Source organism: Vulpes lagopus, chromosome 4 (genome assembly GCF_018345385.1).
Source record: "Vulpes lagopus strain Blue_001 chromosome 4, ASM1834538v1, whole genome shotgun sequence".
Classification (NCBI taxonomy): Eukaryota; Metazoa; Chordata; class Mammalia; order Carnivora; family Canidae; genus Vulpes; species Vulpes lagopus.
Window position 1 is genome coordinate 87,539,478 of NC_054827.1, and position 27,612 is coordinate 87,567,089.

Genomic DNA, 27,612 nt, shown 5'->3' on the forward strand with positions numbered 1-27,612 from the left:
TGCATCATTAACTGCTGACCCCAATGATGATCATTCTCACCATGCACAATAACAATATAAGAGCTTTCTTGTATACCTATCTGAATTACAAAATATCATGAAACCACACAGAAAACAAGTTACACAAACTAATGTCCCTGTCCTGCCTTTCACCCTAGTGTGCTAGAAAAACCTCATGACATGTAAGAGGCTATGAAAAATAAAGTTTTCAGAGTATCTGCAGGTGGAGTCATTCATTCAAGAAATACTCCCTGGGCATCTGCTGCTGTCTGAGTTACAGAGTATAGCAGTTAGCAATAAATAAAGTGAGCAAAGAGTCATCATGAAAACCTTGCACCCTATAAGAGAAATAATAAAGGCAAGCTCGGCAAGTTCACAATCAACACTAGCCATTGTTATGGGTAAATGATAGAACATGAGAAATGGTACAGATAATATAAATAGAATATAGAGTTTCCACAAATAAGAGCTGCACAAAAATGGGAGGATACATATAAACAGAAGGAATTATCTGGAATTCCACATTTCAGAAATTTTAGAAAACAGCCAGAATTTCTCATAATCCATCTGTAGGAAGGTATAATCTGAACTGATGTGAATCCCTATTTATTCCATTTAATATGTTTCATTAGTGGAATAATAACACTTGTCTGGAAGTTATATATCCTAAACTATCTTCTCTGAAATCTGAAAAACTTAGAATTCTAAAACAGACCTAACCTCAGGGATTTCAGATAATGACTTATAGGTTTACAGCATAAAGGGTTATGTTCGAAAATTAAATGAGACTATATAATGCACTAAAAACAAGGCATAAAACGTTTAAAACTTTCTTATTTTTTATGGCCAGTATCAAAATATAATTTAGATGGCTAAAACAGAATTTCATAAGTAATATAATTTAAAACTTTTAGAGTAGAACTTAGCTTTTTGTACTTAGACTTTGAAATTTCTAGCACAGAGATTACTATTTATTACAAATTAAAAACGAAAACCCAGCCTCTCTGCCTGGACAAGTATCCCAGCTGTTCCGATTGTGTCCACCACATCAAAGCTCCTCGCTGTTGAAAGTTTTCAGCAAGGCCCACTTGAAATGCAACTGACTGTCTTATGCATGGGAATTACATTTTTCCCATCTTTGTTTTCCCTTGATACTTGCATAATATCTAACATAGATTAAGGTAATAATGTCTAATATTTATTAAGTTCTTACTCTTCATGCCAGGCATTATGCTAAATGCTTATACATTAACCAATGGAATCATAATGTTCCTAAAAGGTATATGCTAGTCATATTTTATACAGAGGTTAACTAATTCAATCAAGGTTATATAAGTAATAAGTCGGCAGACTCAGGATCAGGATCTACATTACTCTGTCCAGCATAATAGCCACAAGCTACATGTGGCTATTTAAATATAGATTAAATTAAAATTATAAAATTATATTCTTGTCACATAAATCACATTTCAAGAGCTCAACAGGTATCTGGCTAATAAGTATAATACTAGAAAATACAAATATGAAACATTTCCATTGTTGTAGGAAGTTCTATTAAATAGCACTGTCTAGATACTATGCTTATTTCCTCTAGGGCATACTGTAAATGTTCAATAAAAGTAACATGGGGAAATATAACCTTAATCATACTACAGCTGTATGCTTTTAGGAGAAAGACAAAACTATGGATTGTAAGGAAGTAGCTGCCTCAGGATTGTTATATATTCAGCTCAATAGTCTAGCAGTTTATGTTCATAAAGATGACTTCAAAGAATTAAGGGTTTTTTTGAAGGGGGGCAGGGGTGCCTGGGTGGTTCAGTCAGTTAAGAGCCCAACTCTTGATCTCAGGGTCATGGAGTTCAAGCTACAGGTTGGACTTCACAAAGGTGTGGTGATATTTAAGAAATGAGTAGGGAGGGATCCTTGGGTGGCGCAGTGGTTTGGCGCCTGCCTTTGGCCCAGGGCGCGATCCTGGAGACCCGGGATCGAATCCCACGTCGGGCTCCCGGTGCATGGAGCCTGCTTCTCCCTCTGCCTGTGTCTCTGCCTCTCTCTCTCTCTCACTGTGTGCCCATCATAAATAAATAAAAATTAAAAAAAAAAAAGAATTTAAAAAAAAAAAAGAAATGAGTAGGGAATGGTTAAAATTCTCTACTAACATAAGAAAACACACTGATATATTTTTAGAACCTTCAACAAGGATTGTCAACGAAAAGGTTTTCTGGTTAATTCCCTGTTAACCAAATATGGTTAACCAGAAGATAACAGCAAACATATTAAATGAGATGTGATTGTATTTTCTGATTTCCTCCATGCTAGCACCTTAATTTTGATATCTCCTATTTTAGTAACAAAATCCCCTCATTCCATTAATAATCCTTATTTTTAATGATCCTTCTAATATATACATACTACTCCCTACCATGTGTGATGTTATGTATTCTCCTCTTGTTCAATGTTTTATTTTTATTTAAAGATTTTATTTGAGAGAGAAAATGAGCAGGGGGAGGGGGAGGAGAAAGGGGAGGAAGAGCGGCAGACTCTCTGCTGAGCAAGGAACAAGATGTGGGGCTCAATTCCAGGATCATGACCTGAGCTGAAGGCAGAAACTAAACTGACTGAGCCACCCGGGTGCCGGGTTCAATGTTTTAAAATATATCTAATATAATCTGTAAATAATATAGATTTGAAAGTAAAATTGTACTTTCATACCCAGATTGTGTTATTTTTGAATATGGATTGAAGGGGAGGGAGTATAGTATTCAAAGGGTAGAGTGAAGCAACTGCAACTAATTAAACTTTCTCAAGGTTCTTTCAAAGGTATTGAGGCAAAAATACATTGATATATTCAGGAGTCTTTGAGGATAAAATTTCAACACCAGTGGCAGTTTGAGATCAGAGGTTCAGGTATAGATGAACAAATTGTCTGTGCAGGGCTGTGTGTACATGCATATTTCTCTTAGTGCAGGGTTCTTAGTTTTTAAATTCTTTTTTTTTTTAAAGATTTTATTTATTTATTCGAGAGAGAGAGAGAGAGAGAGATCGAGAAGAGAGGCAGATACCCAGGGAGAGGTAGAAGCAGGCTCCATGCACGGAACCCGACGTGGGACTTGATCCTGGGTCTCCAGGATCATGCCCTGGGCTGAAGGTGGTGCTAAACCACTGAGCTACCCAGGCTGCCCTCTAGTTTTTAAATTCTTAATGGGGCAGAAGCCTATACCTGAAAAGGGTAAGAATTACCACAATTAAGATCCAGGAAAATTTAAAAAAGGAGATAGATCAAAAAGGAATGTTACATACTCTTAAAGCACATTTAAAGTTTAAAGAATTTATTTTTTTAAAGTTTATTAGAGAGTGCGAGTGAGCAAGAACGCACACACACACATACAGGGGAAGGGCAGAGGGAAAGGGAGAAAGAGTCTTAAGCATTAAGCAGACTTTGCACTGAGTACAGAACCCCCATTCAGGGCTCAGTCTCACCACCCTGAGATCACAACCTGAGCTGAAACCAAGAGTCAGATACTTAACATACTGTGCCACCCAGGTACCCCATAGAAGTTAAAGAACTTAAAAGTCAAATAGATTTTTGCTTACACAGGTAAAATTTTGCTTACACGAGGTATTTCAGAATTAATCTGGCAGTTTTGTTTCAAATTTATTAGCACTACAGTCGTGGCGAGTACTATTTTTAAATTTAATTTTTAAAGTATTTTATACTATCACATCAGAAAGCAGCTTTCTTAAAAAAAAAAAAAAAAAAAAGACACAACACACTGACGTTTATTTCAGAACAAAAGTTTGCCCATAATTTAAATCAGAGTAACACTGTATAATAAAGCCTTCACTGGGAAATCGTTCATTTGGGATGGGCCTAATAATGCTTATTTGCTATTTCACATGAGTAATGTGGTCACCTTAAATTAATGCTCATAAAACTGGTGCAGTACATCACAGATATACATAAAACACAATATGTACATTATATACACTCAAGCATAAACCTGGCAAAAATGACTGATAGGTTTACCAAACCCTATGATGAATTCAAACACAATCCAGAACATAAGAAGCAGACTATTAAGGTAATGGGGGCGCCCCAGGGAAAATGACCCCACAGATAATCATCTCAAACTCTTGGGGCCCATGTTAGCCCAGCCCTTCTTCTACCACCCTACACCAACTCCAGTAAGAAAAAAGTTCTTAAAATAGACAGAAATCTTAACCCTCAGCAGCTCTTTTAGGTACCATGTAACTCAACATCAGCCTGGTTAGAACAACAAAGCAAGTATGTGTGATGAAGACAAAGAATGGTACTCTACTTCACAGGCAATAAAATGCTAGCATTTTAAAAAAACAAAACAAAAATGTTATGAATTTAGTTTTCAAAAATCCTGGAACTTAAAATTTCAGACAGCTAATCACATAAAGGAGAAAGCTAACCAGGAAAAGGAGATTGCAGTAGAAATGCTTCAGGGTTATACAAATGGGACTGAAGTCCCTGTAAAGAGATTCTGAATATACTATGAAAAAGTTCAAGGACAAGTTACAATTTTACTTTTAACACCAATAGCAAATAAAACCTAAGGGTAAAGTCACAATTTAAAATCATTAACAAAAGACTTCTTTCTAGATCATAGCCACAATGCATTTTAAGTTATCTCCTACTTTTTTTTTGTTTTTTTGTTTTTGTTTTTGTTTTGTTTTTTTTACAGATTTTATGAGATAGACACAGAGAGAGAACGGGTACATGTGAGAGAGATGGGGGTGAGGACGGGAGGGGGGGGCGGGGGAGGACAGGGGAAAAAGGCTCCCCGCTGAGCATGGAAGCCTGAAACAGTCTAGATAGATCCCAGAACCCTGGAATCAAGACCTGAGCCCAAGACAGACACTTAACCATCTGAGTCAGGCAAGCACCCCTATCTCATACTATTTTTTAATATAGTATAAACAAGATATGAGAATAAACAAGAGTTAATAAGCATGTGCACTTTTAAAATGTCAGTAAGGACTAAGTATACCTTCTAAGCCAAAAAAATTTCATGCAGTGAAAAAGTGAAGGCAATCTGTTTTCCCTAGAGACTAAAATATGCTACTTTCACAGAGACAATGTTCTAAAACTGTCAATCCACAGAAGAGAGCAAATATTTTCAAATCATATGTCCCATAAGATAATTGTATCTAGAACATATAAAGACTCAACTTAGTCATTATAAAAAAAAAAAAAACCCAAACTTTAAAATGGGTCAAATATCTGAGCAGACATTTCTCCGTAGGAGGAGGTAACTGGCCAATAAGCCCACAAAAAGATAATAACAGGAGGTAAACGCAAATCAAAACTACAATGACATAACCACTTCACACTCACCAGGATGCTATAATTTAAAAAAAAAAGGTTAATGGTAAGAGGAAGGTTTTGGAGAAATTTCTAACCATTGTACACTGCTGATGGGAATGTAAATGCTACAGTTGCTTAGGAAAACAATCTAGCAGTTCCTCAAAAAGTTAAAAACAGCACTTTGACTCCTAGGTATATATCAAGATATATGAAAACCTTATGCATGATGCATATTTAGAGTAGTATTGTTCATAACACTTTCCAAAGCAGAAAAACCCAAATGCCCATCAACTGATGAATGTGTATAAAATGTGCTAATAACCATAGGATACAGTATCATTCTACAAAAAAACTAAGTTGAACACTCATACATGCTACAGCATGGATGAACTGTGAAAACATGCGAAGGTTAAAAAAAATGCATATTTTATGATTCCATTTATATGAAATGTCTAGGATAGCAAATTTATAGTACAATTAATGGCTGGCTAAGAATGCTGAAAGAGGAGATAGGGGACTCATGGCTAATGGGCTCAGGTTTATTTCCCGGGTGATGAAAATGTGCTCAAGCTGATTGTGATGAAAACTTCATTAATTTCCTTAGTATACTAAATAGCACTGATTTTTTTTAAGATTTTATTTATTCATGACAGACGCAGAGAGAGAGAGAGAGAGAGAGAGAGAGAGAGAGAGGCAGAGAGACACAGGCAGAAGGAGAAGTAGGCTCCATGCAGGGAGCCTGACGTGGGACTTGATCCCAGATCTCCAAGATTACACCCCAGGCTGAAGGCGGTGCCAAACCGCTGGGCCACAGGGCTGCCCAACAGCACTGGATCTGTACACTTTGCACTTGATCACGGCCAAAAGGCCAAGAGTCCATGAAGTTATACACATTAAATGAGTGAACTATAGGTATACAAATTTTTAAAATTAAAGTATAGCCAGTGATGTTACGTTAGTTTTCACAATTACATACAAATTGTGTACAAATGTATACAAATTATGTATTAATGTGGTTTTTAAAAAGCACTGTGGGGTACAAAATACAAGACAGGAATACATTCCAGGATCACCAGTGGATGCCTGAAACCACAGATATTACTGAAACCTAAATGTACTGTTTGTCCTATACATATATAACTATGATGAAGTATAATTTATAAATTAAGCACAATAAGAACTGAAGAATAGCAATAAACAATTATAGCAATATTTTTTTTAATTATAGCAATATATTGTAATAATAGTTATATGAATATGGTCTCTCTCAAATTACCGTCTTGTATTGTCCTTACTCTTTACCCATTACCTGTGAGGCAAATGTCATATGCATTATGACATAGCGCTGGCTACTACTAACCTTTTGGCAATGTATCAGAAGGAGAATCCTTTGTTTCAGGGTCACAGTTGACTATGGAAAGTAAAACCATGGATAAAGAGGAACTGCACAACAAACATAATCAAATAATTTTATTCTTATCTAATCCTTGAGGTATAACTGTTTTTTTTTTAAATAACACAAATTCAGTTCATTCCCTGCTGCCCAATAAAAAGCCACACTTCTTGCCTCCTTTAACCAGCCTATTTAAGATGATTGCAGAACCATTTGAACAAAGGCACAGCCCATGTACACTCAGGAGCCAGGGCATGTGCAGTCTGGAATCTGACCATCACCAACCTGAGTTTACTCAATTCTTAACCACCCAGGAATACTGTGCAACCCTGAGTAGTTTTTAAAGCAGCATTTTCAAATTTCCAAAACATAATGTAGATTTAACTTTTCCCAACTCCCAACAGCCTTCAGCTTAAACCTCTTTTGTTAATTGAGTAAAGGGTCTAAATTCCTGGTATTTACACTCATTTTTGAGAAATGCCTTGCTTTCTACTATCTGCAATGACACACAGTTTGAAAAGCACGTATGGAAAGATTTAAGAATGACTCTCCATTCTGACTGGTGCTCAGTGGTTGAGTAGACATCTGCCTTTGGCTCAGGTCATGATCCCAGGGTCCTGGGTTTGAATCCTGCATTGGGCTCCCCAGCAGGGAGCCTGCTTCTCCTTCTACCTACGTCTCTGCCTCTCTGTCTCTCACGACAAAAAATAAAATCTTAAAAAAATTTTTTTAGAAAAAGAAAGAAAAGAAAGAAAAGAAAGAAAAGAAAGAAAAGAAAGAAAAGAAAAGAAAGAAAAGAAAGAAAAGAAAGAAAAGAAAGAAAAGAAAGAAAAGAAAGAAAAGAAAGAAAAGAAAGAAAAGAAAAGAAAAGAAAGAAAGAAAGAAAGAAAGAAAGAAAGAAAGAAAGAAAGAAAGAAAAGGCTCTCCAGTCAACTGTCTATGAACTGGCCAGAGTCATTATTTCATAAAAATAAATTTGATTTTGTTACTCTTCGATTTAAACTTATAGTGGCTCCATACTGTTTTCAGAATAAAAGCCAAATTCCCTGGTAGGATGTAGAAGGCTAGCCCCAAATTTTGCTTACTTTTTCAACCTCATATCTCACTACTCCTTGTCTAGATAAGTCTTTCTCCCTGCCCCTCCTTAGGGCTCCTGGAACATGCAGTTCTCTTCACCTATGACCCTCTGGTCAAAGCTGAGTACTCCTGCAATGGCCCACTTTATATATAATGATACCTACTTATATCTCACAGCTTATTTTCACACTGCATATCTTGCCCCACCATACTCTAAGAACTCTAAACACTTTGGCTACATCTTATTTAGGCTTTACAAAGCATTTGGGAGAGTGGAGGACACAAGCAGTATTAATCATGTCTTAATACCCATCGTGCATTAAAATTCTTGGCAAAAACAAATAAATAAAAGCAACACCACCTCATGTTTGTTAAATAAATAATTAAGCAGGAACATTTGAGTTGGGGGGAATTCCAAAAGGCAGAAAAAGAAGACAACTGAAAGGGAAGAGTTGAAGTTTTGAGCCTGGAGTATCTTGAAGATACTATGGACTTAACAGGAAGATTTAAGAAGACCTATCTGAGGATCCCGGGTGGTGCAGCGGTTTAGCGCCTGCCTTTGGCCCAGGGCACGATCCTGGAGACCCGGGCTCCCGGTGCATGGAGCCTGCTTCTCCCTCTGCCTATGTCTCTGCCCCTCCCTCCCTCTCTCTCTCTCTCTCTCTCTCTCTCATAAATAAATAAATAAAAATTAAAAAAAAAAAAAAAAAAAGAAGACCTATCTGGACAAAATGAGGGAGTTTTGGCTTCAGAAATATCTTACACATAATGTATCAGCCAAAAAAGTGACTTCATATTTTTTTCAAAAATGGCTTAATAATGTATGACACAATAAGTTGTTAATTATCCCGAAGGAAAGCAAGGGAAAACAATCCAAATTTTATATGATTCAAATACTTTTCATCTCTGAAATCTTTTTTAACTCTCAGTACAAAAGGCACAAACTGAATAGTTGTGCCTAAACCATGAAGTCTTATATATACTATCTAGAATACCCTCTACATTCATGCCTAACACCAGCTTTAATCTTCATTCACTTTTAAAGCTAGAGATGACCCCTGAACAACGTGGAGATGCTTCTTCTAATACTTAAAAGACCAATGTACATATCTGAGGATCTACTCTTTCATATAAAGCAATCTATTCTGGCCCAATTTAATAGTAAAACATAAAATGTTCAATTGCATTTAAAAATAATGGCCTGGGAGTTAATGAAAAAATAGTACACATCTAACGGTTTCAAGTATTTTCAAGCAAGATTTGTGCTTCAATGGTATATTCTGTGTTGCACTAGGCAGTATGAGCAATACTAAAATCATTGATGAAAAAAATAATAAAAATAAAAATAAAAAATAAAATCATTGATGAATAGGATAATAATGAAAATAAGTGGTTCGGTTTTTAAGATGTTGTTTATTTGAGAGAAAAAAAAAGAGTATGCATGCACATGAGTGGGGGGAGGCTGAGGAAGAATCCTGTGCAGGCTCCACACTGAGCCCAATGCAGGGCTCAACCCCACAACCACGAGACCATGACCTGAACCAAAATCCAGAGCTGAACACTCAACTGACTAAGCCATCCAGGCACCCTAAAAGTGGTTAACTTTTAATAGATAATTTTAGATATATTTTAAATATGTTTATCAGCAACCTCTTCAAAGATTTCTAAAACCATTCTTTGGGCGGGGGGTGAGTCTTAATGATGCACAGTCAAAAAAAAAAATTGGACCTCTGCTGACCCTGTTTTGTGTTTCATTTTTTTTTTAAGATTTATTTATTTATGATAGACATGGGGGGAGGGGCAGAGACACAGGAGGAGGGAGAAGCAGGCTCCATGCCGGGAACCTGGCGTGGGACTCGATCCCGGGACTCCAGGATCGCACCCCCAGCCAAAGGCAGGCGCTAAACCGCTGAGCCACCCAGGGATCCCCTGTTTTGTGTTTCAGGAGGAAAAAAAAAGGGAAGCTCCAAGAGGTAATGGTTTGAGCATAATATAATCAATTCTAACAAAATTCTACTGCCTTAAGAATTTTATTTCTCTGGGCAGTTCAATTTTCTTAATAAAGCTATGAACCTTACAGTACAAAAAAGTTTAAAAACAACAAGGAAAGTCTAATGTCAGCCTCCTTTTTAATAGTGCACTGCTGCCTACAGCCACAGTGATGCTTTGAGAATACCTCTTAGGTCTAACGCCTCTATTAGTGGCAACTCAAATGGTAGGCCCCATCATGATTGTTACGCAGTCTCATGGAAACACTGAAAAATTAACAACTGCCTGCAGTGTCAGAAAAATGCCAGTCTTGTACAAAGATAAAAATCAAGTAGCAAAATCTTTTTAAATTTTATGTATTTTTTGATGGTTTTCATTACCTCTTCTTTTAGTGCATGTTTCCTCTGTTCCAAACAGATCTCTTTCGCTCTCATCATCTGTAGAGTCTCCTTAGAAACCGCATACTGGAGTTTTTCCATACGTTCTGCAGCTGCTGCCCATGATGCTTTACCAAATTTCTTCTGATCTGCTCGCATTCGATCATACACAGCTAGCAATAATTTTTTAAAGAGACATTAAGACACAAGACAACGTGATACTAAAGAATTTGAAAGTTTTAGATCTCACTGACCACAGTTAAATACAAACATATGAATCCTACTCCTTTAAGTTACCTACAGCAGCCATAAAATATAACATATTTTAGATTCTTTAATCTTCAATAGGTATCTTACATTATCATCCTCAGAAATAACTTCGTGAAGATAAAAACTGAGTTGTCAGATTTTAAAACTTTTAAAAATGTTCTTCCACATGTTCAGTGTTATTAAATTTCAATAGTTTTATACATACTATATTCTATAAAGGTTTATACTTTTTCCTGGATATGTTGATTGAAATCAGAGTCCTAACTATTTAAAATTATTTGAAATTATTTAAATGCCTGTGTTGAATCTTAACCTTCTGAGCTCCTTCAAAAATATTTTAACAGGGGATGCCCAAGTGGCTCAGAGGTTTAACGTCTGCCTTTGGCCCAGGGCGTGATCCTGGAGACCCGGGATCGAGTCCCACGTCAGGCTCCCTGCGTGGAGCCTGCTTCTCCCTCTGCCTGTGTCTCTGTCTCTCTCTCTGTGTCTCTCATGAATAAATAAATAAAATTAAAAAAAAATATTTTAACAATCTGATGAAGGAATAAAATAAATCCTAGATGTTAGCATGGAGGCTTATTCTAAGGTTAGAGTTTGAGCAGTACAACCAAGTCCCAAGGAAAACACCCAACTTCCTCTCCTACGCCCCCCAAAGGAAAAGAAAAAAATAACTTTTTATTTGTCACAACAGCAATCTATCTCAAGAAACACTTCTTTTTTTTTTTTTTTTTTTTCCAAGAAACACTTCTTGACAATAAAATGGCTGCTATCTTTCTGAGTTAAAGAAGTTTATCACTGATTGTGGTACTGTAGTGACTTATCCTGGGACCTCTACAATTAAACCAACCATCCTAGGTCCAACCACTTTAATAGGTCAGAGACATACTTAACGTGAAGGGGGAAGGCAATCTGATTGGTATGGAATGTAATCTTTAAATCACTACACATGCACTAGTATCTTTTATATGTAAGAGATAATCTTCTACTGCTACTATTTCCTAATCATCTAATTCAAGAAAGGTATCTCAGCAAATCTTTGTCTTCAAATCTTAAATTTGTTTTTATAATAGTACATGTATATACTTAAAAAAATTAAACTATACAGGCAGGCTTCTACTGAAAAAGAGCAGTTTCTCAGGTCAGCTCGCCCCTACCCCTTAATCTCAGTGCCCAGATGCAATCAATTTTTAACTGTTTATGGTTGTTACTTCCATATAAAAATACTGCTGTTTCTCAATTTACAATCTTTAAAAACTGTACTTGAGTTCCTATTATAACAGATGAGGAACTGTACTGACTTATACTCTTCTCTCAATATGGTTAAATTAGTTCTTTCGGTTTTTCTGTGGCCTTTAAGTGCTAACATAAGGGAAGTAATTTTTCAATGCATAATCTTGCTCTGAATCTCAATTTTAGGTTTTCTAACAAAATCTACTCACTGGTTGAATATCAAATGACTTTGCCTTTATAAATTCTACCTATCTGGGCAGCCCTGATGGCCCAGTGGTTAAGCACCGCCTTCAGCGCAGGGCATGATCCTGGAGTACTGAGATTGAGTCCCGCATCGGGCTCCCTGCACGGAGCCTGCTTCTCCCTCTGCCTGTGTCTCTGCCACTCTCTGTGTGTGTGTCTCATGAATAAATAAATAAAATCTTTAAATTTTTTTTTAAAAAAACTCTACCTATCCTTGAAAACTGTATTATAATAGTTCTGCAACCTTAAGATCAATATAGTAGTACAATGTAGGAAAAAAATCAGAGGATTTGGAGTCACAGAGATAAACTGTCAATTCCACCTGTAACTGACATATAACTTGTGGCAAGAACCTTCATTGTTCTGGAGTGCATTTCCCTTGCATGCAAAAAAAGGAAATACAGCATCTAGCCCAAAAGCTTTTATGGAAATTAAATGAGAGAATGATAGTTATTCAAACGTCTCTTCCACTTCACATGGTACCACCATTCTCCTGCTCTCCACTAAGTGTCAGCAGTAGCTTCCTGTCCTAATTCAGTCTCATGTTGTTACCTGTCACAAGAGCTAGCCGACACTGTCTTCTAATACCTTGGCTAGAACATAGTCTTACAGTGTTACTCTCTTCACATGGAATTATTTTCCCCAACAGTTCAATAATATGACAGTAATAAAGAAAACTTTGTGAATGTAAAATGCTTGGAATACCCCTAGAACACTACTGGGATATCTCTAGAAAGATTATTCTCTCCCTCTGCTAGCAAGAATAAAGATTCCTGCTAAGAGAACCGTTCACATTATAAGGATAACAACTCTATAATAGTGTATGATGATTAGTGTATGTAAAAAAAAAAAAAAAACTCTGAAGGCAGCACAGTTCTGGTGTTCACAAAGAATCATGTTAAATCTATTTTTTAAAAGCTTAATATGCTAACATGTATATTTGTCAGAAATGAGCCCATTTAAGATGTTTTTGAAAGCTAAGCAGGAATAGGGGCAGCTGGGTGTCACAGTCAGTTAAGCATGCATCTGACTCTTAATTTCAGCTCAGGTTGTGATCTCAGGGTCATGACATCGGGCCTTATGTCCAACTCCACATGCAGCACAGAGTCTGCTTGAGATTCTCTCTCCTCCTTTTACTCCTCCTCCTCATGCTCTCTCTGCCCACCCTCTAAAATGAATAAATAAATCTTTAAAATAAAAGCTAAGCAATAGTAGGTTAAAATTAGGTTACATCTGGCTCTGTTTAAGAAGAAACAAATAAAATAATGGCATGCTTTACTCTTCCTAAAAAAAAGAAAGCAACCTTTTAATGGGAAAGATAATGGAGAGCTATTACTATCAGCAGCATAAAGCCACAGAGAGACCTTCATTCTGTTTCTTTGATATGTAGGGGAAGGTAAAAAGGAAAATTAAATGGCCAAGCAAGTATCTCTGAGTTCAAAAAGGCTCAGCGGTTTAGTGCCACCTTCGGTCCAGGGCTTGATTCCGAGGACCTGGGATCAAGTCCTATGTCGGGCTCCCTGCATGGAGCCTGCTTCTCCCTCTACCTGTGTCTCTGCCTCTCTCTCTGTATGAATAATAAATAAAATCTTTTTTTTTAAAAAAAAAAAAAAAAAAGCTTCTTGCTAAGATAAAGTCACCTGAAGTGAAATATAAAGAAGTCTACAGTGATTCTAATGAGGCATATGGAGCCCTATAATGATGGCTGTCATGTACAAAAAGGTGTTGCTTAAAATTGGAGAAGTATAAAATAAGAGCAATCATCAAAACTGTACACAGCCAGAAGTATGAACCATATAGAATACATACAAAATTAATGCAATTATGTAATAAGCCATATACTTAAAAATTGAAAGAAACACAAAGGGGTTGCGTAGGTAATAGGATTACAGATGACTATGTAGGGTTCCCCCCACTCGAATATTCTAAATTTTCTATAATGGTTATATTTTTTAATAATTTATTTGAGAAAGAGAGAACAAGGAGAGGGGCAGAGGTAAAGAATCTTAAGCAGACTTTCTATTAAGCAAGGATCCCGATGTGGGGTTCAATCTCTCAACCCTGAGATCATGATTTGAGAGGAAATCAAGAGTCAGATGCTTAACTGAGCCATTTAGATGCCCCTATAATGGTTATATATTTTTAACCATAATGCTATTTTTTTAAAACATTAAAGAATGCATCTAGAAAGTAGACATTAAACCAAATGCCTTACAGTTGGGAAAGTCATCTTTAAGCTATTATTTAATAGTTTAAGGAAACAATATTTTAATGCACTGGTTTTTTTCTTTTACATTTTTAAATTGTCACAATGCTCTAAGGTGAATACCCATGAGCGAGATTACTGGGTCATATGGTAAGCATATCTTTTAACTTACATAAGAAATTGCATTCATTTTTCCAGAGAGACTGTATAATTTTGCATTACCACCAGCAATACGAGGGTTCTTGTTACTCAGCATCCTAGTCTGCCCTTGGTTTTGTATTTTTTTTAGTCATTCTAATAGGCATGTGTTGGTATTTCACTGTGGTTTTAATTTGCATACTAATGACTGATGGTCCTGAACATTTTTTTAGGTGCTTGTCACCTGTGTCAAAGAATAAATGGCCATGTATTGTGAACTTATTTCTTATTCTGTCCCTTCCATTATACTATACCACAGTAGCTCTATCATTTGTAAAGTAATTTGTAAAAGTCAGGCAATGTGATTCTGTTTTTCTTTCTTTCTAAACTGTTTCAGGTATTTTAGTTCCTTTGCCATTCCAAGTAAATTAGAATCAGCCTGTTTATATCTACATGGAAAAGCCCTGCTTTTGTACAGTGTTAAATCTATAGGTCATTTTGGAGAGAACAGACATCATTACTTTGCTGGACATTCCAATACATGAACATAACATGTCTATCCATTTACTTACATCTGTGATTTTTTTTCATCATGGTATGTAACTGTAAGCATATAAATCCTGTACATGTTTTGTTAGACTTAATATAAATGGATTTTTTTTTGAATTGTTAAAAGATTTCTATTTCCAACTATTCATTGCTTATATAGATAAATAGAACTCATTTTTGGGTGCTGACCTTATTTCCTATTAACCTGAGAAAGTCACTTGTTAGTTGGAAGAGTTTTTAAAAATAAATTTACATAATTACAAATTTAATATAATGTTCAAAATAAACATCATCTAAAATAGGAACCATTTTATTTCCTTTCCGACTATATGCTTTGTTTTCTTGCCTTATTACCACTAAGATTTATTTTATTATGTTGAACAGGATAAGTGCAAACATTCTTGATCTTTTAACCTATTTTAGGGGGAAAGCATTCAGTCTTTCACCATTAAATGTGATGCTGACTATGAGATTTTTGCAGATCTCCTTTATCAGATTAAGGAAGTTCTTTTCTAATCCTAGTTTGCTCACTGTTTGCATCACACACAGCATGTTGTATGTTGTCAAATGATTTTTCAGCATCTGTTTTTTTTTTTTAAAGCTAAAGCTTCTCAAACTCAGCACTTTAGACATTCTGAGCCAGAAAATTCTTAGTCATAGGGTGGGCTGTCCTATGTGACATAGGATGCTTCATATAATCCATGGCCTGTATTAGATACTAGTAACACTCTCAGTAGACAGCCCAAAAGGTCTCAAGACAGCCAAATGTCTTTTTGTGTAGCACAATCACCTCTAGTTAAAAACCACTGTTGTAACCTTCAATGTGGTAGATTAGATTACATTGATTGGTGTTCAGATAACATGATTTTCTTCGATCAAGAAAAACCCCACTTGGTCACAGGTTTTTGTCAATATGTAGGTGGGATGCTGATCTGTAGGGTTTTCTAGTACTGTCTTTGTGGAATTTTGGATTTAGGATATTGCTGATGTCATTTAATAAATTCAAATTATTTCTTCCTCTTCTGTATTTTGGAGGAGAAGCTTGTAATACTATATAAAAGGATTTTGTAAAATTTGCCAGTGAAACCCTCTGGACCTGGAGAATTCATTTGTGTGAGATTTTTAACTACAAATCCAATTTCTTGAAAAGTTTTTTTTTTTTTTTAATTTTTATTTATTTATGATAGGAACACGGTGAGAGAGAGGCAGAGACATACAGGCAGAGGGAGAAGCAGGCTCCATGCACCGGGAGCCCGACGTGGGATTCGATCCCGGGTCTCCAGGATCGCGCCCTGGGCCAAAGGCAGGCGCCAAACCGCTGCGCCACCCAGGGATCCCCAATTTCTTGAAAAGTTAAAGGAATATTCAGGTTATTGGTTTCATCTTGATTTGTTCATAGTTTTTTTTTTTTTGTTTTAAGATTTTATTTATTGATTGATGAGAGATGCAGAGAGAGAGGCAGAGACATAGGCAGAGAGCGAAGCAGGCTCCCTGTGGGGAGCCCGATGTGGGACTCTATCCCAGGACCCTGGGATCAAGACCTGAGCCAAAGGCAGACGCTTAACCACTGAGCTACCCAAGTGCACCTATTCATAGCTTTTTGTTTTGACAAAGATTTGTTGCATTCTATCAAGACTGTTGGATTCATATGCATATAGTTGTCTACAGTATCCCTTTTAATGTCTGCAACAGAATATCCCATCATCATATGTATTTTTATTTTTCAAAAATACTTTATTTATTTGAGATAGAAAGAGCACAGCAGGGGCAAGAGCAGAGGGAGAAGCAGGGTCTCCGCAAGCAGGGACCCCTAGGTGGGGCTCAATCCCAGAATGCCAAGATCATGACCTGAACCAAGGACAGATGGTTAACTGACTGAGCCACCCAAGCACCCCTTAATATGTTTTTAAAGATTTTATTTTGAGAGAAAGAAAAAGCATGAGTGCAAGTGAGGGAAGGAGCAGAGGGAGAGAGAGCAGCTCAAAGAGACTCCAGGCCCAAGGGGAGCCCATGACAGGGCCAGATCTCAGGAACCTGAGATCATAACCTGAGCTGAAATCAAGAGTTGGACAGTCAACTGACTGAGCAACTCAGGTGCCCCTTAATATGGGTTTTCAAATAAATAAATACTTTTGTATTTAAATTGTACATTGAGGAATAGAGGATAAAAAATGGTGGCAGGGTAACAGATGATGTGATTTTCAAAATTCCTTAATGACAGGATACCATTGAGCACCTGGGTGGCTCAGTCTGTTAAAATTCTGCCTTCGGCTCAGGTCATAATGATCCCAGGATCATAGGATTCAATCCCACATCAGGCTCCCTGCTTATTAGCAGGAAGTCGGCTTCTCCCTCTCCTTCTACCCTTCCCCGCCCCCCAACTCGTGCTCACGCTCTCTCTCTCAAATAAAATCTTTAAAAAGGATGGGATACCATCTTCCTAATAAAATAAAACTGGAGAAGCAAATAATGTGATTTACTCAAAACTTCCTAAGTTAATACTGCCTCATGTCTAGCCAAATATTTCAGGAACAGGAAAGATGGGATGCATTAAACTTGACTGATACTATGAGTTTTCAAAGTAGCAATGAGCATCATAAAAAGAAGCCTTTTCTACCTTCTGTGCACAAAATCACTCACATCAATATTAAAAAGTTATAACTGACTAGAATTAAAACAATTCAAGAAAGCGCTTACAAATATTAAATGCTAACCATAATTCTACCTATTTGAATCATTAAGTCCAAGAAACAAAAAACATTTACTCAACAAAAAGAAATCACATGATCACTAAAAAGTTAACTACTAAATTTCACTTTGTTCAGAAATGAAATATTTAAGCATCTCAACACATTCTATATCCTATTTATCACAAAACAGGAACAAAGGCTTGAAAATTAAAAAATAAAACCTATTAATAGGAGTACTATCCTTCTTATCACAAAAAGTAAACACAACACCCAGAAGAGAACTGAGAAATGTGTAGAACCTAGATGATTTTAAAAAACAAAACAAAAAAACCCTGCAAAACTTTCCGGAAGAAAACAAAAGACTTGGATAAAATGGCAAGATATATCAACTACATAATTTTTTCAATTATCATACTGACATACAACAAAACATTTACTCATCCCATGAATATGGGATGAATATGGAAAATCCTCTTACCAAATTCTACAGTATTGTTCTGGTAAGAATTACATTACTTTGGGAAGAAATAATTTTTTAAGAATAGGATTATAGTACTCTCTTAGAATAATTGACTATACACCCAAAATTTCTGAAAAATAATGAGGAGGGGGTAATTAATAAGCTGGGTAGGGCAGCCCCGGTGGCGCAGCAGTTTAGCGCCGCCTGCAGCCCGGGGTTTGATCCTGGGGACCCTGGATTGAGTCTCATGTCGGGCTCCCTGCATGGAGCCTGCTTCTCCCTCTGCCTGTGCCTCTGCCTCTCTTTCTCTGTGTCTCTATGGATAAATAAAATCTTAAAAAAAAAAAAAAAACTTAAAAAAAACAAGCTGGGTAATACATTTCATTATGAAGCTATTGTCATTACTCAGAGCATAAGAAAAGGCTTATCCAAGTAGATGAAAGTATGTCCAAGTATATGAAAGGACTTTAGTTTTTTTTTTAAAGATTTTATTTATTTATTCATGAGACAGAGAGCGAGAGCGAGAGCGAGAGACACAGGCAGAGGGCTCCATGCAGGGAGCCTGACGTGGGAATCGATCCCAGGTCTCCAGGATCATGCCCTGGATTGAAGGCAGCACTAAAACGCTGGGCCACTGGGGCTGCCCAGGATTTTAGTAGGTTTTAACTATTTGGAGGAATCCAGAAACTTCAAAAAATGTAAGTAACAATTTAAAGATTTTTAGAAAATCTAATGATTTTCTAATGATTAGAAGCTAATGGTCTTTACAAGTAAATTTGTAAACAATAAAAAAAAAGTTAAGGGATCCTTGGGTGGCGCAGCGGTTTAGCGCCTGCCTTCAGCCCAGGGCACGATCCTGGAGACCCGGGATCGAATCCCACGTCGGGCTCCCAGTGCATGGAGCCTGCTTCTCCCTCTACCTATGTCTCTGCCTCTCTCTCTCTCTCTGTGTGTGTGTGTGTGTGTGTGTGACTATCATAAATAAATAATAAAAAAAAATTAAAAAAAAAAAGTTAAAATTTAGGAACGGATATTTGCAATAGATGTACAAGTGTGATATAATAAAAATAAACCAATATGAGGATCTCTTATTAAGAGAAAAAGAACCTACCAAAAAAGTATTAAGTGAAAAGGAGATACAAATGTCAACTATTACATTTTAAAAAGCAGTAGTCAGTCATAATGAAGGAAATATAAATTTAAAAACATGATACTTTCAAATTATTTTTATTTTTTTAATTTTTTAAATAACAATGTCAAATGATGCTAAAGAATCAAAGACCGCATTCTTCTTTGGTACACTGGCATTCTGAAGGAATAATTTGCTTCAAGTACAATTTCTAAGGAAATGTGGATTTGCTGAAGGAATAACCTAAATGCTATACTATGTTAATGTCAGGCAGATCATGAAAATAATAAATAGCAGTGACTTTAAACTGCTACTGAAGGATTTCTGTGGCCACGTGTGGAAGAAAATTGGAAGGAATGGACCTTCAGAGACCTTGCCCTAAATATCTCTTCATTTGGCTGATCTTGATTTGTATTGTTTATAAAACTGTAATTCTCCTAAGTATGTGCTTGTCTGAGTCCTGTGGATCATTGTAGCAAATGAACAAACCTAAAAAGGCTGTGGGAACCCCAAAACATGTCATTATTTGGTCTAAATGTGGGCAGTCTCATTGGGACCTGGGCCTTTAAGCTGTGGAATCTATAACGGGTTAGTATCAGAATTGAATTAAGCTACACTAACACTCCATTGCTAGTTTTTACAGGTGAAGAATATGTAAATACATGCCCAAAAAAGATTGAAAGGATCAACCATAATTTGCTAATAGGGATCTTTTAACTACTAGAACTATGAGTAATCTTTATATATTATTCTATAGAACTTGCAAACATGGAATACTTAACCCACTCACTTTCAAAAATATCTAACAAGGATAACTATACTAGGAAACTCACCTTTTTGTGCTTTTGCTGTTATTTCAAAATATTTGACAGTAAGGTCTTGAATAGACAGCACAGCCATGTGAGCTTTTCGCTGCCAATCAGCATCTTCTTTCTGTAGACTTTCAATTCTCCGGGGACCGAGATAATCATTCTCCATAGAAATCTTTAGAGAAAAAAAGAAAAATTAAGAAGCCCACTTCTTTCTTTCTTCATTCCTTAAATATTCACTGAATTTAGATATCAGGCATTATGCCTAAAACGAAGCATATTTTTCTCTTGCTCTAGAATAGAAGCTTTTAATTTACAAAATAAGTAAATTAACAATGTTAAAGCTATCAGATGCAAAAACTGGTTCCCAATTTCTCTTTTATCTTCTATCTTCTATCTTATTTTTCATCATCCCCTCCTCCATATATAAACAAAGGACATACAGCAAAATGTTAGATGAGGAAATAGATTTCCTCCTTAGGATAATTATATTTTTAGATTAAGAATTATTTGTGCCATTAAAATACTTCTTTTACAACTGACATAAAATAATTGAAAACTCAAATTTTAAGACTGAGAATTTATGAAAATCAGCCCATCTATCAAAGACCTCTAAACAAAAGTAACAGACAAAAATAATTTATTTGCAAGAGGGCGCCTGCGTGGTTCAATCTGTTAATAAGCGTCTGCCTTCAGCTCAGGTCATGAACCTAGAATCCTGGGATCCAGGCCCACATTGGGCTCCCTACTTAGGCAGAAGTCCACTTCTCCCTCTGGCCTCCCCCCAACCCCCGGCTCGAGATCTCTTATCTCTCTCGCTCTAATAAATAAGTAAACTCATTAAAAAAAAAAAAACACACCTATTTTGCGAGAGTTACAACTGAAACAAAAGGACAAAGGAGAGTTGAAAACCAAATGATGGACAGGGATGTACCAGGTGAACGCTGTAATAAAATTCACAGTACAGACAGTATTAATATAAAAGTATATAAAATTACTACACAGGTATGTTTAACATGGAAGAAAGGTGAAATCCATAAAGACTAGCAACAGATCCTTTGTGCCCTCTAGCCTGCTTTATCATATAGTAAGAAAAGACAGCCTAAAAATTCAATGAGAAGTGAGCATCTTATTAAGATGATGAAAAAAAAACAAAGAAAGATATTAACCCATGCCTGGCATACTCCTAAAAAACTAAATAAACTATCATGAGCCACCAAAAAAAAAATTGTAAAAAAGCTTCACAAGTAGAAATAATACAGGCTGCATTTCTCTAAATGGTGCCATAAACAGATTAAAAGAACAGCCTTACCCCAAAATAACACGTTAATGTAGGAAATGTAGGGAGAGGAAGGTAACGTTTGGTTTTGACCTTAAAAAAACAATATACTGCTAGCTCCTTAAGCAAATGAAGAAGCTTCCAGATAGAGATGGAAATATATGCAAGATCACTTAATACAAACTCAGCTCACAATTGAGCAATTTATAAGAAGTGTTATAAATGGACAAAATAAGCAAAGCACAAGGAGGGATCAAGAATGACTACATAGGGATCCCTGGGTGGTTCAGTGGTTTAGCACCTGCCTTCGGCCCAGGGCCCAGGGCGTGATCCTTGTTTCTCCAAAACAAGGAGAAAATATGTACAATGTATTACTGAGGTCATTTTTCGTTAGATTATGGGTAATTATTTTTCTTCTGTTTAAAATCTGTACTTTCCAAATCCTCATTGTGTATGTATTGCTTATATTGCTTTTATAATCATGAACCAAAAAAATGTTCTCTCTCTTCTTTGGGTCACAAACTATACCAACTAGACAAAACTAAAACACATTATCCCAGAAGTTTCCCTCTTTCTAGTCAAGCAAACAATGAGCTCTTGTTTTCATATAGGAGGACCATCAAGAGGCAAAATTGTGAGACTTATTTTTTTCCCCTAGTGTGTGTGGGAGGGAGGGGAAGTTGAGATATGATCAGAACTTAAATGTCCTCCTTAATAGTTGGAAAACAGAATTACTTGAGCTCTACTTCTGGTACTATAAAAATAGTGCATAATTAAGTCAGTAAGAGCTTAGATTCTTGATATCATATTCCTTACTCACCGAGACTGGAATTTTTTTTAATTCTCACAAAACAATTACTGTATCTCCAGTCACATATTCCAAGACCCAAATTACATGATACTACTGAATACGGTAGCTTTTTTCTTCCTTTTTGATTTTACGACAGTTAACATTTGGAATCTTTCAATTATATAATTTGAATAAAGAGCCCACTGTACTAGGTGCTTCAGGGGATATAACGTAAGGTACACATCTTCCTCCTAAGAAATTTACAATCTAATTGGAGGATAGGGTAAGCAAAGATGATGTAGAAATCTGTCTTCAAATCAGGAGACCTAGCTGTGCTACATATTAAGTGTGAGCGCTATGACACAATCATTTATGATTTAATTATTCATTTCAGCATCAGTAAGTATTATACTAGGCTTAATATAGATCCCTAACTATTAGACTTCAAATACCTTTCTTTTGGAGGCACCTCAGTGGCTCAGTGGTGAAGCATCTGCCTTTGGCTCTGGTCATGATCCCAGAGTCCCAGGATCAAGTCACTTCCCCCTCAGGGAGACTGCTTCTCCCTCTGCCTTATGTCTCTGCCTCTCTATGTCTCTCATGAATAAACAAGATATTAAAAAAAAAAAAAAAAAAAAGAATATACCTAAGATACCATGCGATGTACCAGCTATAGAGGCTGCAGTATTGAGTCTGGGAAGAAAATTTCTAATGGGAATGATAAGTAAATTCTTAATGAACAAGGAGAATTTTATCTAGGTTTTAAAAATAGTTAAGAGTGTCTCTATAGGGGGATCCCTGGATGGCTCGGCGGTTTGGCGCCTGCCTTCGGCCCGGGGCGTGATCCTGGAGTCCCAGGATTGAGTCCCACCTCAGGCTCCCTGCGTAGAGCCTACTTTTCCCTCTGCCTGTGTCTCTGTTTCTGACTCTATTTATCTCTCATGAATGAATGAATAAAATCTTTTTAAAAAAAAGTGTCTCTATAAAAAGAAAAAAAAGTATTTTAAGACCTTCAAGGTAAATGACACGTTTGGTAAGAAAAGAACACATTTAGCTGTTTAGCTCAGGATGTACCTTATTCAGGTTCAAAGCTGTAGAGGGTTATAAAGGAGGGGTATGATTGATAGATACATATGGAATATAAATGGGGAAGTAGAACCACCCAAAAGGCCTACTGGAGGCAAGAATTAACCTGAGCAAAAGACTAGCCTAGAGGCAGCTAAGTTCAGTGTGGTAAGGGACAGAACAGTCCAGCATGTCTGGAGTTTAAGTAAAACAGATAAAGATAATGGAAGATAAGACTAGAAAAGGAGGTTGTGATCACTATTAGGAGGCCTTAAAATGTCAGGCTGAATTTATAGTTTGAGAGGCAATACGTAACCACTGTGAGATTCTAAGGAGTCAGTGACATATTTAGACTTTAGCTCAGATAGGAGGACTCTGAAGACTTGTTTGCTCTCTAACAAAACCATCGAGGTTTGTGCTTTGTTGTGATTACCTCTGTTTTTAAATATTCAAGTTAAAAGGTTTAAGACTAATATTCTTAAATGAGGACCAGAAATTTAGTAAATTGAACACTACAGCTAAATTTTTAACTTATTCAACACATTATGATACACAACTTTTCAATGACATGATTAAATCTTGTACACTTTCAAGGACTTATTGTGCCTAAAATCTTAAACTAGGTTAGTAGGGTGTTTTTCCCCCCCTAACTTCAAAAGTCTAAAGATATATATGAATTTTTGTTCATCAGTTCAAGTTCATCCTTAAGCCTTCTAATGCTAGGGTTAGGGCTCTGTGAACCATATCTAGGCTTTGCTGATATAAAGGGCTAGAGGAAGGAAAAGAGATTTGCTTCTTCTTATGTGTATCACCTGACTTTCCTGTTCGATGTTCCAATGAGCATCATCGCAGACTTATTTCATCCCAGCGTATGCAGGCCCTTCCTGAAGCAGTTCACAGAATCCAGTTTACAGTTCATCGGCCTTAGCAGAAGTAGCCTCACTTTCTGCTCACCCTCCCCTGCAAGACAAACCAACACCAGCCTGCCCATTCCCAGAAATCTGGGTCTCTCCTTTGAGCTGAGACACACCAGCCCTTGACAAGCCATGTTGCTTTCCGTGGACTTCAGCTCCACACACAGTCCATCCTTCATGCTAACTAAAGCTTTAATAATTACCATCGCTTTCCCTGTGTGCCACTAATCCCAGAAGTGGTGGCTGTTTTTACAACTGTTAGCTCTGATATCTTAGAGCTGCCTTCTTAACCATCTGGTTAACAACTTTATATCAAGTTAACTCTTCTTTGTATTAAATTCCCCCTATTGAAATAACTGGTTTACTTTTCCAATCAAACCCCTACAGACACAACCATGGAATAGAAATTTAATAAACAGGGATCCCTGGGTGGCTCAGCGGTTTAGCCCCTGCCTTCCGCCTAGGGTGTGATCCTGTAGTCCCAGGATCAAGTCCCACATCAGACTCCCTGCATGGAATCTGCCTCTGCCCCTCTCTGTGTGTCTCTAATGAGTAAATAAAATAAAATTAAAAAAAAAAATTTAATAAACACCAAAACAGTGTTCAAACTTCAAAAATCTTAACTCGGATCATTAAATAGAAATCTTTTCTACTTGGATGCCTAACATTGTACACATGTGAGGAAACTTGCATTATGGCTTTTTAAAGAGAACAAATTAAAATCTGCTTTTAATTATTTGAGGAAAACTTGTACTTTTTTATTGGATTATCTTTACCTTCACTGTAAAGGCACATTCAAATATACGCAACACAAACATGCTCTCTATGCTTTTTTTTAATGCCGTTTAAATGACCTCTGAAACTCAGTAATTAATGGTACAGCCAACTTATAAAAAAATGTTATTACAGTTTATTGTACCTAAGACATTGAGCCAGGATACTAAGTTCCTTTCCTAACTTGGCAAGTCTGAAAATGTACAGCATTGGTCAGCTGGATCGTGTGCTTAAAAACAATGACATCTCTGTTTTCAATTTCAGAGCTAGAAAGAAAACAGTGCCTGTTTTTAAAATGGAAAAAAGTATGTGTCAGTTTAGGTAGCTATAGTGAGACTAATAAATACAGATTTCTTGGCATCAATTACCTATTATGAAGTACATCACTTCCTTGGATACTGGGGGTTTTTTGGGTTTTTTTTTTTTTTTTTTTTGGATACTGGTTTTTATATGAGAAACCTAGGTGTTATTCCTGTCTACCGTCTGGTTACTGGGTGAAGAAGGAATTTAAAAAACCCTCCAATTCTCAGGTGAAAGAGATGGCAAGATAAATTTGTATATATACTGATGTAGTAGTACCTTTTGTGCAAATTTTCCAGGCCCAGGCATCACCCAAAGGTGACTATGATTAACAAAATGACATGATCAGATTTGGAAGTATCTATGTGTGCATTTTTTGTATTCAAAGTAAATCAATATTCTCAAAAAAAAGTGTGAAATGATATATTTTTTTAAAGATTAGAGAAATCTGGGGTGCCTGAGTGGGTCAGTCAGGCTTGGGGGGTCTGACTCTTGATTTCAGCTTCAGTCATGATTCCAGGGTGATGAGATCAAGCCCTGTGTGAGGCTCCATACTTAGCAGGGAGTCTGCCTGAAATCCTCTCCTTCTCCCCACACTCTCATGCATGTTTTCTAAAAATTAATAAATCCTAAAAAAATAATAAATAAAAGTGAGAAATCTAAACCCAAGGAATTCAATGAAAAAATGGCTCAGGTAAGAGAAAAGTAGCTTAATGTAAACTGACAGCACTATATAGTTCACAGTTGGCATGCAATAGTATATAGTGGTCCAATAATGTAGCAGTCACACTGTGTACAAAAGAGCCCGATGAAGGATACAGAGTGTAGAGACTGAAAAGCCCACGTTTTGCCACATCATGTGTACTGCTGCAGCTGCTCAGAAGAAGGCCCTTTTCTAATTTGTCTGCTAGAATAGGGGCTGGAGAGTATATATATTATATGTATAATATGGAGAGTTTTATATATATAATTATATATATATAATACACACTATTAATATAATAGTATTATATATATTTCACCAGATACCTACAGATTTCTTGGTCCTGGGGAGAGGAAGGGTGGAAGAGCATATTTAAGATTCAATGAGGAGATGACTGGCAAAATGAGGCGCCTTGCTACAAAGGGGAGAGAAGAACTGAGGATGCCTTCTAGATTCTAGCTTATTTCTTTCAGCAAGTACTAAAAGCTGGCCAACGTGTTTGAACTGCTTTTAGCTAATAAACAAATTAGTGGGCCACTCAGTAACTAACCCTGACTCATTAATAGGCTGATTTAAAAATCTAGACAGAATCTAGTTTGAATCTCACTCTATAGTTGTGAAACCTGAGGCCCAGAGATCGTAACTTTGAGTTCAGTGTGTTCAATCCCTTAGTGGTTTTAAGTTCTTTTAAACTTGTGGTTCTCAAACTTAAGTATCCATCATGATCACCTGAAAGACTTGTTAAAAACGAAGACTGCTGACAGCTTTCCCCTACAGTTTCAGTAGAGATCTGAGGTAAGGACCAAGATTTAAAAAAAAGGGGAGGGGGGGGCCAAGATTCTGTACTTGTGACAAGGTTCCAACTGATATTGATGCTACTAGTCCAGTTTTTGAGAACCAATATATTAGACATAGAGTCTCCTAGTCCCTCAAGGGGTGTTTGTCTCAGAATTTCTAGGCCAAAAATTCTGGGTAGGGCTGCTTAATGCTTATAGATGAAACCAAGATTATTGAAATTATTGTAGATTATAGATTATTGAAAAATCTTTATTAATCACCATTTATAAAAATATAGACTATAATAAAGTACATTTAATATATACAGTAACTGTATCATATTAATATATGTATTATTTTATAAAATATAAAATATATTTCATATAAATTTTTATATATTTTATATCTATAAAATTTATATATTATAAATTGTTGCTTGGGTGTATATATAAATAAAAAATTATATAATTAAATGAATTATAATTTATATATGTTATGTATTATTTATTTTTATATATTATATATTTAAAATTATATATTATAAAATATAAATGTATATTTACAAATACTTTATAAATACTTTAATTTTACAAATATAAAGAGATATTCAAGGTGCCAAGTTAACTTCTTTTCTATCATGCCTTAATATCGAGGTTAATCAAACCACTGGAAATAAAGTTCTTGAAAATCTAGAGTATAGGTAAAACTCCCAGGATGCCCGACCATCTCTCATTTCCTACAAATCCTTATACCCAAGACGTATCACACAATTTACATCCTATGGTATAACTAAAACAGCAAGCTTTGCAGTCAAACACACATGTGTTTTGATCCCAGTCATGCTATTTACTGGCATCGACTAATGGTGCCAGATAGGACTTAAGATTTGGTTATTTGTTCAATAATTTGACTAAAAGCACAAGTATATGCCTATTCACTGTACCATTCCTGTTTTTATCTATTTATGGAGCATTCTCTATTCCAATCTCCAATGTAGACATTATGTACCCACTTCCTATCGAATTCATCTTCATTCTTCAATGGTGAAACTCTTGATAATCTTTTTTTTGATGTATCTTTAGACAGTGTTGATCACTCCAGTTTGTGTGCCTCTA

At 36.2% G+C, this 27,612-nt stretch overlaps 1 protein-coding gene across 2 annotated transcripts in view; it reads right to left on the reverse strand.

Annotated features, from left to right (window-relative positions):
• JMY (junction mediating and regulatory protein, p53 cofactor) overlaps positions 1–27,612 on the reverse strand; it is a 107,074-nt gene that overhangs the window by 30,956 nt on the left and 48,506 nt on the right. For both annotated transcript variants that reach the window (XM_041752155.1, XM_041752156.1), the window contains exons 3-4: positions 19,920–20,070; positions 10,175–10,344 (exon numbers count right to left, since the gene is read on the reverse strand). In XM_041752155.1, coding sequence (XP_041608089.1) covers positions 10,175–10,344; positions 19,920–20,070 — 321 coding nt within the window. The remainder of the gene's footprint in view (positions 1–10,174; positions 10,345–19,919; positions 20,071–27,612) is intronic.